Source organism: Physeter macrocephalus, chromosome 13, assembly GCF_002837175.3.
Source record: "Physeter macrocephalus isolate SW-GA chromosome 13, ASM283717v5, whole genome shotgun sequence".
Classification (NCBI taxonomy): Eukaryota; Metazoa; Chordata; class Mammalia; order Artiodactyla; family Physeteridae; genus Physeter; species Physeter macrocephalus.
Window position 1 is genome coordinate 10,185,914 of NC_041226.1, and position 17,986 is coordinate 10,203,899.

At 39.8% G+C, this 17,986-nt stretch overlaps 1 protein-coding gene across 2 annotated transcripts in view; it reads right to left on the reverse strand.

Annotated features, from left to right (window-relative positions):
• STARD13 (StAR related lipid transfer domain containing 13) overlaps positions 1-17,986 on the reverse strand; it is a 231,563-nt gene that overhangs the window by 167,420 nt on the left and 46,157 nt on the right. The window contains exon 1 of one of the 2 annotated variants that reach the window (XM_007128917.3): positions 12,372-12,636. The exons of the other annotated variant lie outside the window; for it this stretch is intronic. Coding sequence (XP_007128979.1) covers positions 12,372-12,540 — 169 coding nt within the window. The 5' untranslated portion in view covers positions 12,541-12,636. Of the gene's footprint in view, positions 1-12,371; positions 12,637-17,986 lie in introns of those variants that run through there. 2 annotated transcript variants of the gene reach the window in all.

The following is a 17,986-nucleotide window of genomic DNA, read 5'->3' on the forward strand; positions in this document are numbered from 1 at the left end:
TCACATGAGCCGCTGAGCTCCGGGGCCCTAAGAGCCCTAGGGAAACCTGGGGGAGTATGGACATCGACCCCCAGCACCTTCTAGGAAGAAGGGCGGCATCTTGCAGGGTCGGAAGTAGGGAAAGGAGGTTGGGGGAGGAGGAATTTGTTCTTTCCCTCTGTTATGCTTATTCCTACCTAACCTTGCTAGACTCCTTACCAAAGGCCAAATGCTGCTGCCGTGTTGTTTACTTTGGACAGAGCGCCCTTGATGAAGAGCAGCCAACCCTCAAGAGATGGGTGGGAGGGTAGTTAGTATATAGGATGATCACAAGGAATTGCTGCTGGTTTTGGAGGTAAAGTCCTCCAACAACTTGAGGGACTGGTGGGGGAGAAGGGGGAGGACTGACAAGGTCCAAAGTGATGAAAAAAAACAAAACACCCTGCTTGGATTCAAGGTAGACATGCTTACATAATTATGAGGGTGCTGGTATTGTCAGTGGTAAATTGACATAGGCTTCTGAATCACAGACTTGAGTTCAAAGTCCAGCTCTGCCACCTACTTGCTGGGGGACTTTGGGAAAGTTATTTAACATTCTGAGTCTTTGTTTACTCATCTGAAAAATGAACATCATAAGGCCTTGAGTGTTGGGGCTTACTATGTTTATTTTCCAGATGAGTAAATTTAACTCTCGAGTCTTCATGAAAATTAAATAAAATAGCAATAAATGCAGTGTCGAAAACAGTCCCTGGTACATAATAGGGAACCCTCAATACGAGCAGGTATAAGTATACTGTCAGTGTTTTAAAAATCTTGTAAACTTTTCAAGAGCTAAAATTTGTGGCATAAAATTTATAAAAAGTCAAATCATCAGTCCCCAGACCCAAATATTTGATCTAAATGCACAGAAATGTTGATACATTATTTTGCCTCTCCATGACAAACCCCAGCTTTCACTCTTCTTTTCACTTGGGTGACCCAGTGGGAAAGTTCTGCCCTAGTCCAGGAGGTATGGCTCACCTGCACCTCTGGACACAGCTGCATAGACTCCAGCAGCCAGGAGGAAGCACGACTGACAGTTAAGAGCTGAAAAGAACCTGTCTCAATTCCACGTCATTCCTCCCTTACAGAACAAAGCACCAGGCTTCACAGAACAGAAGCTACAGTGTCCAGGGCCAGTTCTGCTAAAGTGACCAACGATGGGAGATGGACACAAAAGTGAGAGCAGAAGCCTCATGTGAAACAGAAATAGAATGGCTCCGTCAGAAACTGAATTGTAAAGCTGGAGGTGAGGAAGTAATCTTACTCTACATGGAAGGGGGAAAGGAAAAAGTTGGACTCTGAAACCATCTCTACTCTACCAGTTAGTTAATGTTTGACAACCGTATTGCTCGCTGCCAAGTTTCCTTATTCGATCAAGTGAGCCTATACTTATCTATAGAGTCCACTCAGGGAAATGTACTTTTCCATACAGCAAAACCAAGTGAAAATCCACTTCCAAAGGAACAACTTAGGGAACGGAGACTAGAAACGTCTCAAAGTAGGAAAGCTTGCATATGCATTTGTCAGATCTCTGAAAGATTCTAGGGAACAAAAGCTTCCTAATCCAAGATGATCAGTACTATCTTACACTCATATTCAAAAAGATAATCCATATGGAGTTGCTCCACAAAATGTCACACATTCTACCAGTGAAGGCACTAGTGTTATAATAGCTTTTCAGGGTTTCCAGGATGCCATACGCAAACATCAAATATTTTATCTTATAAAACAAGGCTTTCACTAAGTTCAAGATTAACATTTATGTCATGATATAAAAAGACTGGACTGACTAATGTTTCTACTCTTTGTTGGTGGGGGGGGGCACCAAAATGGCGGAGGACCTAAGACTACATATATTCCATAAATAAATGAAGCAAAAGAATCCACGTTGATTTAGTCCGTTCAACTCGAAGGACAAATTTCAACAAATGTTAATTTCATATCCATGTGAAGTCTTTCACAGCAGAGGAATTCAACAATGTGAAGAATATTCCTGAATGAAAAGGAATGAAATCCTTAGAGGAAATGGGCAATGAAAGCTTCTTAAATAATTTGCTTGAATTAGTTTGAGAAACAGAGTGCTTAGTTTTTAAATTGCCAACTGATCATTAGAAAGTTTATCAACATTTTACAGCATTTCTTTTCTATGAACTCCTCTAAGCAAAGACCACTGTAATACTGGAAAGTTTCTACAAAATTAAGAAAAATCTCAAAGTTAAGTTCTCAGTTTAGAAAAATCACAACATGTTGAGAGGGGAACTCAGATATTATAGATAAAAACCATCAGATATATAGACATAACCCTCTATTACTGGCTAATGAGGCTGGTCTAGGGCCTTGCTCCCACCCTCACACACTGACAGCCTCCCTGGCCTTTCACTCCAGCCTACTGAGAGCACAGCCCCCTTTCCTCCAGCACTGCTGCCCTCTCTCAGCTTTACAGTTTACCAGAAAGTCATTCCCAAAGTCGGGAACATTTCCTGCCTCTTTTATTGGCAGAAGGTGGGGATCAACAGACTTTGCTATTTATCTTTATGAGTTGAAATGTGGCCTAAACCCATCACTTTAGGTCAGTTCAGAGCAGCTAAGAATAACTGTTGTGCCCAGGAAACCACACTTGGGAACGACAATGGTTTTCATTACAGCTTAAGATAAAAAACAAAAGAACAACAGCAACAACAAAAAACCCCACCTTTTGTTTCAGGTTTTGTGGTGGATACTTTTTGAGGACACAAAAAATGTGGCGAGAGGTATGCCTGCCTTAATAAACTTGGTATATAGTACATAATTTACTCTTCGTTTGCTGATACAATACCTTGAAGGGCCCTATGTACATGGATGTTTGTTTAATATAAATATTGAAATATTTTCTTATATTGAGCACTTAGTATGTGCCAGGCACTGTGTTCTGTGTTTAACTGTATTCTCTCATTTATTGCAATAACTATGAGATAGTGGCTATTACTAGCTCCTTTTTGCCCGCAGAAGAACTGAAGCTTAGAAATGTTAAGTAACTTGGCCAAAGTCACTCTGCTAGGGAGATACAGAGCTGAAGTTTAAACTCAAGCTGCATGACTCCAAAGGCCTCCAATTGTTTCAGTAGTAGGTGTAGAAAGTTTAAAGTTTAGGTTAAATGAACAGTGTCCCTAGGACATTCTTGATCCCATGATCAAGAGCAGAAAGTGTTTCTTGAAATTCAATCAACATGTTTCAATTACTTGCCCCGAAGAATACAGATTTCATCATCCCATCAACAGAATAACTCCTGGAAGATTGTCCCAGAAGAAGGCAAGAAACAAATGCCCATCTCTCTAATGCTTTGTGCTACCATTTCATGGACTGTTCCAAGCAATTCCAATGGATTGGCTGCCCTGGCCAGTGATAATACATAAGAATTCAAATGTGGAATTACATCACACTCAGTATTGGGACCAACAGATGATAAACTCAGTCACTGAAATTCTTTTGCGGTCTTCTTCAAGATATCCTGCAAGACTGATTTCTCTTCTTTCTGGCCTAGATTTTTTACCCTCCTTCTTCTAGGAAGCCAGTTATAAGAACATCTAAGCAGCTTTATCTGCCTTAGACCTTCCTCCTAAAAGCACAGCAGAGAGAATGGAATACTAATAGTGAAAATAGGAAAGTGCAGGGAAAGTGTGGTAGCAGACTCTCCTACCCAAAGAGATCAATGTAGTAGTGAAGGCGATTTGATTAATAAGACATTATTATACACAACACATGGTCCTCCAAGTTATACCTTGCAACGGATTTCATTCTCTATTTTGAGAAATGCATTTAGCAGGAAATGTATTGTGTCCTTCAAAGCATTTTGGAGAGATTTAAATTCCTCTACTAAGAAAGAACTCTAGTCTTATTTAGGTGAGAATGGTTGGAATATCATTGTCATTGGAATTGTAAATCCTTCTTATTTCTTACAGTAATTTTAAATATTATAAATAATTTGGAGGTAGTAAAACCTTCAGAGGAAAATATGATTTTATGACTATTGTATTTTTTTCCAGTGTGTCATTTGGTGAATACAAATGCATGTGAAATGCTACTGTTCACTTATAGAGATTGAATACTAATCCAAGGTTCTTGTCATCCATATGCATGATTTTCAAAATTACCAGGAAGAGGAGACTTGGAATGCAGGAAGAGAATGCCTTCTTCAGCTCAAAATACTGATATGTAAATTAGTTACTTGGTGACTGCTGAGTCCCTTTACAATCTCCACTCTCTCCTCCACACCGTTTCACTCTAGTGTTTTATCAGAATGTTAGAGACAAGGCAATGCAAATCATTGGTATTTTAATCAGCTCTGCCTCTGTCAGACCTTTAAAATTATCAGGATTCCTATGGCTTGTGAGGGAAGTCATTTGAGAGTCTAGCCAGACATTTCAGATTTATTTCTGTTGATTTCCTTTTTGTAACAGCATTAGCATGTTCTGTAATTTTAAGTTATTTTCCAACCATTCCATTTAAACTCCTTTTGATCCTAAGCTTCTCTAAAAAAGAGAATTCATGTCTTTTCATACAATAGTGTATACATTTTCATAGTCATCTGTGTGTCTGTCCTGCTGTAGACTGCACCATTCTACAGTGATTGCTCTGGCCCTGTGTGACTTTACAACATGGGGATTTGGGCTACACGGTATGGGTAATTCTCCATGCATTCTGTTGGAGCTTTTTGATATTCTGTGGATTTCTCTCAAAAAGCATCAGTCATAATGCAAATGCTAATTTGTTATCTCTTCGCCAGCAGGAGGAAAAATACCTTAAGAATATTTGTAGTCTTCATGGGAAACTTGGTAAGTTGCTTATACAACTAGACCAAACAGATTTTACTAATAAAAATGACCTATTATCTATCAGTTCACTTTATTCTGTCGTTCTGAGGGAGACTTTATGTAACCAAGGATACGTTTGGCCCTTCAAGTCAGAAACTGACTCTGAGCCACCCATCAAAGTCTGAGCTTCCAGGAGTCCACCTCTCCCATCACTTATAGCCAGGGAGAATCTGAGACTCCTAAAGAGTTTCCCGTTTCTTTCCTGTGGGGCTGTGACTCCACTTTCCAGCAGTAATGGAATATTCTGAATTAGCTGCTGTAACTTCTGACCCCTTTGGAACTCAACCAGGACTTTGGCTTTATCGTAGATCCAGAGCTAAAAAGTAATCATTTCTTTCTCCTGGCCCAGCAGTACCTATCTTGTAGGGTTACTTGAAGATTGTTTGTATTCTTTTTATTATAATGATTAACTCTGCCCATATACCTACTCCTTCAGTTTTCTGATGGGCAAATGTGCAGAGGGCACTTAAGCAGGTTAGGACCTTCCTTTGGTTGTTAATTTTCATAAAATATATCCATCCTGCCTTAACCCAGTTGATTTTTAAAGTATATGGAGCTGGCCTTATTCGAAAACAGAATACTTGCAATGTTACGCTATAAGATACACTCTCAAATTATCAATTCATTCAAGCAATATGTTCAAAGAGAATTATCTGAATGGACCACCAGCCCTCCACTTTCCTAAACCAGACTTTCCAAAATGTGTTCCCCAGGGAACATTGATTTTACATGATGTCACTTCCTGGTATCCAGTATAAAATGGTTTCATGATGAAATATGGAAATATGCCAGTTTAAACAAAGTTAAATTACTTTCTGCAGGATTTCTCTGAGCCTTTCAGAAATGTGAATTTCCAAGAAGGGAAGGAGGATGCAGTATTTCCCCAAATTACTTAACCACAGACATATTTTCCTCCTGCCTATCTATCTATCTATCTATCTATCTATCTATCTATCTATCTATCCATCCATCCATCCATCCATCTATCCATGTAACTAGAGTTCTGAGAATGAGACATAGAGAAATTGTCTCTAGACAGTTTCCATGCTATTTCTAGATTAAGCCAGAGAATCAGAGGATTACCTACTGAACCTCCTTGTTTTGATCCATCCACCCCATCCTCAAATATTTTTACTGAATTATAATTTGTTGTTATGCCCCCACTTCCACTGCAGGATGCTATAAGAGATTTGCTATTGATTTCACTATAGGAATGTTTAAAAGCACCATCCACTATGGCTTGTAGTCTCTTTATGGGATTTTTTTTGAGAAACTGCTCTTGTATATCAAGTCCTTAGGAGAAAATTCTCCCAAATATCAAGTTCCAGGGAAAGTTGTGCTGGTATGTTTTTACCTTATGGACATGGCAAATCTTCCCTGATCACGTTTTCCTCTTTTCTTAGATTAGGAAGGCTCAAGCTAAATCTGCAGCCTCCTTTTAATAATTATTCAGGGCCTTACGTTGTAAATTTTTTTTTTTTTTTTTTTTTTTTTTTTTGCGGTACGCGGGCCTCTCACTGTTGTGGCCTCTCCCGTTGCGGAGCACAGGCTCCGGACGTGCAGGCCCAGCGGCCATGGCTCACGGGCCCAGCCTCTCCGCGGCATGTGGGATCTTTCCGGACCGGGTCACGAACCCGTGTCCCCTGCATCGGCAGGCGGACTTTCAACCACTGCGCCACCAGGGAAGCCCCGTTGTAAATTTTTATATAATATCTCTTCCTAGCTTTATCTTATTAATTGACCTACATTTTTCTTTTCACCAGATTTATCTTTTTTTAACTCAGTTGTATCTTCTTCTCTAAACTACCTCAAATCCTTTAGGTAATGAGGTAGAATGTAAATTAATACATAATGTCTTTACCCACACCAAAATCATATTCAGATTACCCGAGGAGATAGGAAATGATTGTTACGTGATCCTCATTTCATTCAAATATCTGGTGTGCAAATGCATGGTTGTCTTCTTATGTCTTCTTCCCTAGTCTCAGCACCTCGTTCTCATAGCTAATGAAATATAGAGACAGAGCCCATCCCTCTTAATGATATGTTTTCACTAAATTTCCATTTGTTTTCCTTTATATAGGAAGTTTACTAAAACCTACTTGTCATTTTCTCTCTTTCTAAATTTGTCTGGGCCATCAATTGATATTGCTCAGACCACTAGTGGTGATTTTTTTTTTCTAACTTGTGCTTCTAAATCGGCCATGATTAAGGTTGTTAGGGAAATAGGGAATCCTGTTTTATAAAAGTTGACCAGTGTCCCAAATTTACTAATAATTAAAGCACTGATTATAGTCGGGGGGAAGATATGAGAAAAAATGAATCTCTATTCACTTAAACTAATGTCACAAAATCCAGATTTGGCAATTGCCTGCATCTGGGATGGATGTTTATAAACTCAGAACTAATAAAAGCAGTGAAGTGCAGCTATGAAAGTTAAACTCTCAAGTTTTATATGTGTATAAGCATACTGCTCTTTGCTAACTTCTTTCTAGTACTTATTTCTTGACTGCTCATATTTTTACTATGTGATGATTTTTAAAATGTTATTCAAAGATAGGTGACTGAATTCACTTAACAGATTTTCCTGTAACTTCTGGTTAAACAGTATCCTTTATGTACAGGCCCTTCAGTCACCAGCACTGAATAGAAAGAGGCTCTGATTCATGAAATGTGAATTTCTGACAGTTTTTTTTTTTTTTAAAGAACTTGAGCAACACATGACTGATGCCTGATTACCCTGTTTTCTGTGTTCCATCTGTCTTTCTGCCAGTGTATTCATCCTCCATTTCTGAAAGTAGCTGAGAAAGAGAATGCTAAGCATAGAGAAAGGGCAATTCCAAAAGAACAAAAGGTTGTTTAATTTTGGCTGATGCTACCCAGTTGGTGGAGGTCTCCCACACCAGGGATGAGAAATGTCACCACTTAGGTTGGGCAAATCCCCAAGATATCATTTGACTTGATGGAGGAATGAGAGAGAATACATCACTAATGCCCAGTTCCATTCCCCGCAAACATAAAATAGCAGTTTACTCCACTCTAGTTGAGTTCAACTCAAGTGCTATCTCTAAAAACTGTGTCAGGCAAAAAGTCAATGAACGTGCAAGATCAATTTTCACGAATTCCCCTAGCAGTGAAATTTCCACATTTTGCATTTACTATCAAGAAAAGAGGTCTTGGGCTTCCCTGGTGGCGCAGTGGTTGCGCGTCCGCCTGCCGATGCAGGGGAACCGGGTTCGCGCCCCGGTCTGGGAGGATGCCACGTGCCGCGGAGCGGCTGGGCCCGTGAGCCATGGCCAATGGGCCTGCGCGTCCGGAGCCTGTGCTCCGCAACGGCAGAAGCCGCCGCGCCCGGAGCCTGTGCCCCGCAACGGGAGAAGCCGCAACAGAGGGAGGCCCGCATACCACAAAAAAAAAAAAAAAAAAAAAAAAAAAGAAAAGAGGTCTTTTGTGGGCTTGGGGATCCACCTACATTAACACTCTCGGATTCCTACGGTCCTTGCAATAGGCCAGGCATTGCAGTAACTCCATTTTACAGTCCAGGACTCCTGATAAAGAAAGGTTTTTACAGGTTTCTTTATAAATATAGATTGTACTGACATTTAAATAGTCCCCAAGACTGGACATCCTAACGTTCCTATTAAATTGATAATGAGAGCATTAACCAGGTATCAAAGAAGTATGTCCAGGTAGATGTTGAATGACATAATAAGGAACATGTAAATAAGAATCATCTTTCTCTTAAAGTAATAACCTGTGATCACAGAATCCTAGAATTTTAGAGATGATGGGAGCTTCACATTTATTTAATCCAAACTCTTTGTTTTATGGAAGAAGAAAAGAATGCCCAGAGAAGTTGTGACTTGTCCCAGATCACACAATTAATTAGCATCAGAAGTAGAACTAAAATCTGATTTCCATCTTACCATTTCCTTGACAAGAGGTAGAAAAATGATAAGCCATTGATTTATTCCACATTAGACAGCTGCTCTGTTTCCTTTTTGGCTTCTGTTACTTTAGGTTTACATTTCCCTGCTTTACACACTCTTGTTCAAGGAGTTATTGACTCAACTACAGAAAGACCTTGGGAACCATAGTCATACCATCTCATTTTCTCATCAAGAAATGAACGCCCAGTGAAGTTCTGAAACTTGCCTGGTAAAAGAATGAGAGAGTTTCCAAATAGAGTCTGCATCCCTGTCTTCTTTTTTTTCTATAGTTCAATGGACTTTACTGCAGTCTGGTCCATATCATGCTGTTTAAAGCATTACAATATTTTTTTTAGTTTAAAAGCATGATGAATTCTTTCACAAAGCAAGTAATCACATTTATACATTTGCTTAAATTGGGATTTTCCGAGTAACATGTGTGTGTATAGACTTTAAGCATGATGCACGTGTAGCCAATAAATCGTAACCGTCTAATGACATAAGATCCCAATTCACCCTTTCCATAGCCTAACATACTATTCCTCCACCTCCTCAGCATCCTCCCTCTTGTCCATTCCAAGAGCCTGCCGGTAAGGGAAATAAGGACCATTACTATTTTCATTCTCTCTCCCTATAACAATTTCCCCATTGATTCAGCAAAATTGTGGGGCAAGGATCATGGGCAGTATGACTTGTGTGATAAGCTTTCACTCTGCAAAGCACCCTATTTTAAACATCACTTCTCTTTTTCACTGGACTTAAAACTCCAGAACTAAGAAGATGGCTAGAGAAATGATGCGTGCATATTTTGGAGCATACCCTAAGAGAAGCAAGTTTAGATTCATCCTGGGTTTGAGCAACTAATTCTGATCCTATGTATCATCAAAGATTCCTTTATTTCTCTTCCCTGTTTTTCCCTCTCATGAGTGGATCTGCTGTTGAATCATGTCTATGCCATTCAATGATTATCTCACTGTAATGAGGTCACTGGGGAGCAACTTACTCTTGTTCGCATTGTTCCCAACAGCCACGAAAGGCTATAAGTGTTGATCCCCAAATTATATTAATATAATGCTAAATCTTCCTTGAAAGATCTACAGCAGAGTAAACAATCTTAATGATGTGGCTGTCATTTCAAGATACCAGTATGTGAGTTACAAAAAATATTGGTGTTATTAATTTAATACGCACTTGATAAACTTTAATTGAATGATTATGGGCCATTAGTATAATAACCTGACATTGTGTACTATTGGGTACTAACTGCTCAAGGAAGGTAAAACACAGAGCAGTTTGCTTCCACTAGAGAAATAAGACCTGACCAGAAATCTCACAGTGATTCTGTAACATGGTTCATTGCTGTATCCTGAGTAGAAACGATTGAAATATTATATAATCCAGAAATCAACCATAGGTTCAGTAGTTTAACACTCATTATAAAAACTAAAAAATGGTTTGGAGTGTTATTGAGCATGGTCTCTAGCTAAGATACATTCAAATACCACCTCCTACTATGTAACTTTGGAGAGGTTATTTGAACTCTATGTACTTCTGTTTTCTCACCTTTAAAATGGGTATAATAATAGTACTTACCTACAAGAATTTATTTTTTGAGGATAAAATAAATTGGAATATATATAAAGTGCTCTGAGCAGTGCATGATACACTGTAAATGCTCAGTCAATATTCTCTATTACAGTAAACCAATCTACTCACACAGTAAACCCAGTAAAATCATTTTGCTTCTGCTTTCTCAATGTCTTACGACACAATCGTGCATTGTATTATTAACTCATTATTAACAAATAATGAGTTCCTAATCACAGGATTGTTGGAATTCTTTCATGCTTCCCTATGATCCTGTCACTTAATTTTTAGGCATTCATTAGCTTCAAACATTCCATTGCCCAGTATAAAAAAAAGTGAGTATGCTCCAATTTTCTAATTAGGCAAAATGAAACATAGACACAGAATACATTTTCAATGATCATGCATGTGTTCATAACTTCAAGTCCTCAATGGAAAAATAATCTTCGTTCCAGAAAGAATATAATTTTTAATGAAATCAATCATTGCAAATTCATTTAAGGAGATTTACAAAGATATTTCAAACTATTTGTATGCAATGTTTCTAACATAATACACTTTATAAGCATGCTGAGGAACATTCAGAGTGCAGACTACAAATCATCAAATCATCACCAAACATTTATTGAGCCCCTATGTCCATAATGATGATGACGTCTGGTAAAGCACCATTGTCAGAAATCTCTAAAACCAAAATGGAGCTGGTTTTTATTACAAGCCTAGTGTATTTTTAAATCAAGCCACAGGGAAATTACTTTTGTTTCTATTCAATCAAGACATGCACACAGAGTTTATGGAATGACATAATATCCTTCCTGAAATCAGACCGGTATGTAGGACCAGTATCCTTCACACATAACCAGTTCCTGAACCTTTAAAAACAAATGCTAATTTCCAAGGAAACAATCTCATCAAATGCTGCTCACTAGAATACACATTGTTCCTTTTGGAAACGTTACAATAAGATTTTCATGATTACAAACCCCAACTTCCCCTCTAAAATTCAATATAATCTTAAACTCATTTATTTAAGTGGAAATTGTATTTTTATAATGGCTCTAGAATATCCTGGTCAACTTATGTATCACCAATATAATAATTTAGTTATTTAGAAGTCTGGGAAGGGGTGGTTATAAACTTCATAAACTTATTGTACATGTGTAGTATGTGTGTGTGTCTTTTAAATGGGCAACAGAAGTTTCTTAGGAATGTTCACCTTTCTACTTTCTACAAACCTATCCTAAGATAAAGCGCATGTTTTAAACTATTTTTGGAGAATGATGAGTTTTAGTGATTTTTTTTTCCCCCTGAGAATAAAAAGGAACACGTAACAACTTGTAATCAATCTCCTCTCCTCTCTGCCTTATAAAGCTGGTGCTTCTGTCACAAGATTTGCTTTGACATTAGCAGACACTTATCCTTTACCAGAAAAACAGTATCAACAAATCAGTGGCAACTGCTGACATATACGTACAAATAGGCAGAGAATGTGACACTGATTGTCAGCCCAAGGCCCTTAAGAATAGAATTTTAACTTTCTCCTGTCACTAAGAGTGTTCTAAAGAATCTAGGCAGGGTGGAAGTTAGTTTCCCCCCCTCTCCTAATTAAATAAACAAGTGTCCAAGTTTTAAATGTGACAGAGTGTGTGGAACTTGTCACATTTAAAAATGAAAAGCTCCCAAAATACATACTGAGGAAACCTGTCTCATTTATTCTGTAGAGACACATAAATCTTGGAAATCTATGATTCACTGTCCTACCGTGAAGTTTTTTGTGGACTTTATGTTGAGTTATGTGGCAGCTAAGTGCTGTCACTGTTTGCTTGAAACTGCAGCCTGAAGTTATTTCTGAAAGGTATGCGCAGCTTGGCATAGAAATCCGTATGTTGTAATGTGAAAACAATAATTTTAAAAACTGGGTTAGCATGAAAGAGAGCCAACAGAAATCAGAATTAGCAACAGCCTTCCACTACCGGCGACTCACCTTGTTGAATTTTGGTCACTAGCTGATGGCGTGCTAGAATCCGGCTCATCCTGTAAGGAGAGCGTCTCGCAGTCTGATCAAATCGCAAATACATCTCCTGGCCCTCAGGTGTCATGGCATTTAGATAGTAGCAACCTGAAGCTGGGGTCCTGGGTCCCTGACTGAACATCCCGGCAGATTTTCTTTTGCCCTCAGCCTGCCCTGTGGCTGTTTCCGTCTGCCTTCAGTCTCAGTTACAGAGCGAGGCACCCAGCCCAGCAGAGCTCAGCAGACCCAGCGATTTTAAAAAAGAAAAAGGAGTGCCAAAAGCCACAACTCAGAATTCCAACCCCCGGCCTCACGTGACCTCGCAGAGCCAATCAGAGGAAGACAGGAGATGGGACGGTCCACAGTCGGCCCCAAGCCCCGTAGAGAGGCAGGTCCGTCCGGCCTCTCTGATCCCCACACAATGCGGGAAGCCAATGCGAGTACTGCCCTGCCTCTGAGCTGACGAAGCCCCGAGAAGCAGCACTCACTGAAAGAGTGCAAAGGAAAAGAGAGAGGGAAGAGGAAAGGCAGCAGAAGAAAAATAAGCCCTGGGCATAGGAAATCAATCTTTCTGGTTTTAAGGGTTAGAGAAAGCACACTCGCCTTCTCCAAGGCAGCTAAAAGATGGATGTGAGAAACAACTTAAATGAAAAACTACTTCAAATAAGCATAAACAGCTTAGTATAAATTACCACCCTTCATTACAAAGAAATAAATAAAGCTTTTCCAGTGAAAAGTGAACTTCAAGTGCTTTAAGGTGCTGAGTAAATACACTCCAGGCCCCTGACCCTCTGCATGGGAAGCTGAGAGCTCTCACAGATGAGACTGGCACAGGCAAGAGCACAAGTGTACTTGTTAAGTATCTACCCCTTTAAATTTTCCACTTCTCCAGTTTTTAATCACCCAGAAGTAAAGTACTTTTGAAGTACCTCTCACATTTAAGACACCGCCAGGAATCATTGTAAAGATGCAGATTCATGCAATGCTGCTGTTGCCAAGCTGCTTGGGATCAATAGAGAAGTTATGCAAAAGCATATAACACAGGCCTTATGTCAAGAAAGACACAAGAGCAATATTAGAGGAAGCAATATTATTTTTGACTGGGGTGATGAGAGCAGGCCACACAGACGAAGAGACATTTGGGTGGGCTTTAAAAAAATGGGTGGGATTCTGACAGGCAGAGACGGAGGAGGGCTTTGCAGGAGGGTCTGTGCCCACATGTGTGGAGATCGGGAACCACAGTGTGTGTTTAAGGAAAACGTGAGTAATTCCACTTGGCCATAATCAAGTATACATATGGGGGTAATTAGCATTTTTCCCCTATTTTTTCTCTTTCATATTGTTTGATGTAAAGAGGAAAAAAGTTAGAAAACATGTTATCAAATTCTGAACCTGGGGCTGAGGGAATAAAGTTCTTTGAAAAAGAGGCATAAGGCCAAGTTGTTCTTATATTTGGCTGTCTCAAACTGAAACATAGCCTGGCCTGGGATTTGGAATCCTAATAATGAAAAACTTTCAACTGAAAGTTCAACAGGACTTAAATTAGGTCCTCGATTCTTGCTGCTGTGGCTAACGGTGGTCAGTCCTAACATCTTTCCCTGTGGGAATTTCGCAATTCTGAGAAGCAGCTCATTTTGTGTAAATATCTTACTAGGTAAATGAGCACATTAATAAAGATCCCTAGGGCCTAAACTGGAATGTACTCTCTCTCATGGCAATTGTGAGCCTCTTCCGATAATTATGCAAGAGTAAGTAAGGGTCAGGTTTTCAAGTCAGCGTTGATGCAGGAAAGGAAAGGGGTGTTCCTTTTTCATTTTTATTTAGGATTTGATCAGAGTTTTTCTATTCCAGGGGATCTTTTGTGGATGGTGAAAGGGATCTAAGATCTAGCGACTCTGGTATGCCAGAAGCCTGGGCATGAATGGCAGACAGGCTTAGCACTCCACTGCAGTATTAGATGCTTGTGAGGTCCAATCCCCAAGCTCAGATCCAGCACTGGCTGCCGTCTGATGGAGATGCTGATGTCAGCCACCTTGTGTACATGCTTTCAGTTTGATAGTCCAGTGTTGGGGACATCCCTGCCGTAAACACCTGCCAGTTATCACTTTTCAATGGGAAAGTGTAGAAGAAAAGTAGAGAGAGAAAGAAGAGCGGATCATGGGACTTGGGAACTTTGCATATGTGCTGGGGAACCAAGCAAAGGGAAGGAAAAGGCAGGAAATGATATGTAGTTGCTTTTTAGCTGTGGATAACACTTAAAGAAAGACTGACCATTCCCAGTGCCAACCCTGGAGTTTAACACTGACTTGGCTGCATTTTAAAAGTAAATGGAATGATTCTTCCTGAGAAGCACTGCACTGTATCCTGGCCAGGTTACTATTTTAAAAGAAAAAAAAAAAAAAATCACCATGCCTCCTTTTTGCATAATAATGAATACATGAACATATTGAAAGTCCTGAGGTGTTTTGTTCTGAAAACGTCAAGATCATAAATATGTATTCTTTGATATATATAAGTAGATACAACAACATGAAACATAGTATTTCATAGGAGATGGCAATGAAGAACAAGAATTGAATGTAAATTAGGGAGAAAAAAGGAGAATCTGAACTTCCTAATTAAAAGAAAGACAACTTAGCGTAAAGCCCAATTTTTCTAAAAATCAGTCTGATTTTTAATAAAGGGATCTATGAAGGATCATGTATCAACATCTTTGTCTTCCCCGTGTCATGTCCAACTTATTTTTCATGGTTAAGGTAGTCATATCTATAAATCCATGCAACTACTCACCATGGTTTTGCCACTTTGTGTCCAAAATACCATATTTAAAGCAGATAGGTAACATTATTTTCTCATTAGCATCATTATCGCCTTGTTTTATGCTAATGTATTGCTATGAAATCTGAGCCCTTTCAGTGAATTTTTTTCATCATTTGGTCCCAGTGTTAGAAGAATCACCACTGGGTGGGCAGTTCTGTTCTGCTTGTTGTAAATGTAAAATCAAGAAACTGCTGGCAATCTTCCCTGGGCTGAAATGTCCTCCATGCACCTCGCGGAGAGAGCTCTTGCTCTTGACTGGTGAGTGAGTGAGGACCAAAGGAATCAGAGAGAGGGAGAGAGTGCTGAAAACCCAAGATGCTGGATTTCCTCTGTTCCAGTTAATTCAAAAATGAGGAAAATGGATGGTACTAGTTTTTAGTTTTCACCTACTTTTCCTCTCTCCTAATTTGGTCATCAAGAAGAATCTTCACTCAAGACTATTTCAGGGAGGGGATCAACAGATGAATATTGGGAGCCAACAAGAACAATGAACAAGGGAATGGAAAAGGGAGAGTGGCTAACGATGCTAAGCACCTACTGAGTGCTAAGCCTTATGCTATTTACATTTCATGTCTTTCTTTAATTAATCTCCACGGCAACCCTTTGTGCTATCCTAATTTGTGGAAAAGGAAATTAAGACTCCCAGAGGTGAAGCAATGTCCCAGGTCATATAGCAACCAAGTGTAGAGCCTCTGTGTATCTCCAAGCTGATGATATTTTAACTCTTTCCACTGTTACACATGAGGGACAGGGAAGGAAAAACTGTGGCACTAAAAGGGTGCTGGGGAAATCGGATAAGGGAGAAAATTTTCGGAAGAATGTACTGAAAATTATCTCAATCCTATTTAATTGTATGTGATAGCAGGGTGGAAACACAGGTATAGGATGACTAAATTCTTGTGGTGGCTGAGATCGAGGTGTCTTTAGAGTAAGGTACCTAGGCCAGAGCCTTTAACTAACCAGTGAGAACCATGGGCCCTCCCTGGAGTAACCAAAGACCAAGAACTGGAGACCCACCCACCCCTTCCCCAGTCCTGAAGTGAAGAGGCAGCCTGACCACCTCTTGTTTAACAACTCCTTTTTTGAAGGGAAGACTGTTTGTCCTCTGCTTTCTGCTCATCCTCAAGGCTAACTCTGCGTATTGCCTGGCCTCTTCCGTGGCATTTCTTCCCAATGCACACACTCCAAATACAGTCAAAAGTCTGAAATTTGACCTCTAAACAAAACTTTTGGTATTTAAAAATTTTAAGTCTTTTGATAGATGATCCCAGATTAGCGCTCAATGGAATTTTGTGTACACATGGCAGAAAGCGAGGAGCGCTTTTGCAGAAGCCAGGAATGGCTCACTGTGCTTTCATCTGTCTGCTGCTCCTTCTATTCCTTCACACACATTCCAGCCTCCTCGTCAGCCTGTTCAGAGGGAGCCAAGGTAGTTCTGCCAAGTAGGAAAATGTTTGAGGTACAAGTGGTTGGTAGAAAAAAAAAAAAGCAGAACTGATCTGGAGGGCTGCTTTTAAATTACTTGAATCCAAAGGTTGTGGGTTAATGTCAAAGCCTTCCTGTGGGCTCTGAAGCTCATTCTGAGAATCTCTACTAATTGATTTGTGATGTATGTGCCCCGTTCTTTGTCAATAAACCTTTTCAACATGCATACACCACATGCCCAAGGACCAACGCAGGCCAGCCAAGAATACTAACATTCGCAGCCATGACCAGGACCCTCCACAAAAGGTTTCAGGGTGGATTCTCTTCTGACTCAGTTTCTCCACCTCTAGGCCGTGTCTCCCACTTGGAGTCCAGATCCTACTGCAAAGACTTGTGAGTGGTAATAGATTTTGTTTTTTTGCCTCTCAGCCCTCGCTACTCTCTTTAGTTAACTTCACCTTTGCAGGCCTCTGCGAGCGCATTCTCTGCCCTCATTCCATCCCCTGGGGACCACAGCCAACCATCAGCTCCAGTTCCTATGGCCAGCGATCTGGTCTGACTTGTCCTGGGCTCTTTGCCCATACCCATCCATTGCAGCCAAACCAAAATTCTTTCACTTTTATAAGTTGTTTCAAAGATCTGCAACTGTGTGATTTCCTACTCTCTCACCCTGTCAAAACCTATTGCCTTTGGAAACATTTTCATGACTAATGCAAAACCTTTAGTATTAACAGTCATGTTAATACCTGTAAATAGTGTTTATGTGGCACATTAATTAGATTAGCTTGTTACATGCTAATAAGCAATCCATTTGTTCATTGCAACTATTATGGGCGTAAAGTTTTTACATCTTGGATTTGAAAAGGATATTAAACATCTTCTAATCCAACCACTCACCTATTATACAAGTCACGGTCAGATCAATTAATGAATGCTTTACCCAACATATGTGAAGTATATTATCTCACTGAGGACTACAAGCTGTTTAAGAAAGTTTTTCCTTATAATTTCCATCCATTGGCTCTAATTCTGTCATTTGGAATTAGGACAAATCTATTCCTTCTTCCATATGCCTGTTCTTCAGACATTTTTAGAAAGCCAACCTGTCCCTTATAAGAATCTGCTTTCACAGGCTAAACATTCCTTTCCATCAAACCACACATCTTCTAACTATTCAGCAAGCTGATTGCTGTCTTTTGGATCTGCTCCAGTCTGTCAGTATCTCTTTAAAAATGTTCCTACCCTGTCAGGATCTCTTTAAAAATGTTCCTACCCTAGGGCTTCCCTGGTGGCGCAGTGGTTGAGAGTCCGCCTGCCGACGCAGGGGATACGGGTTCGTGCCC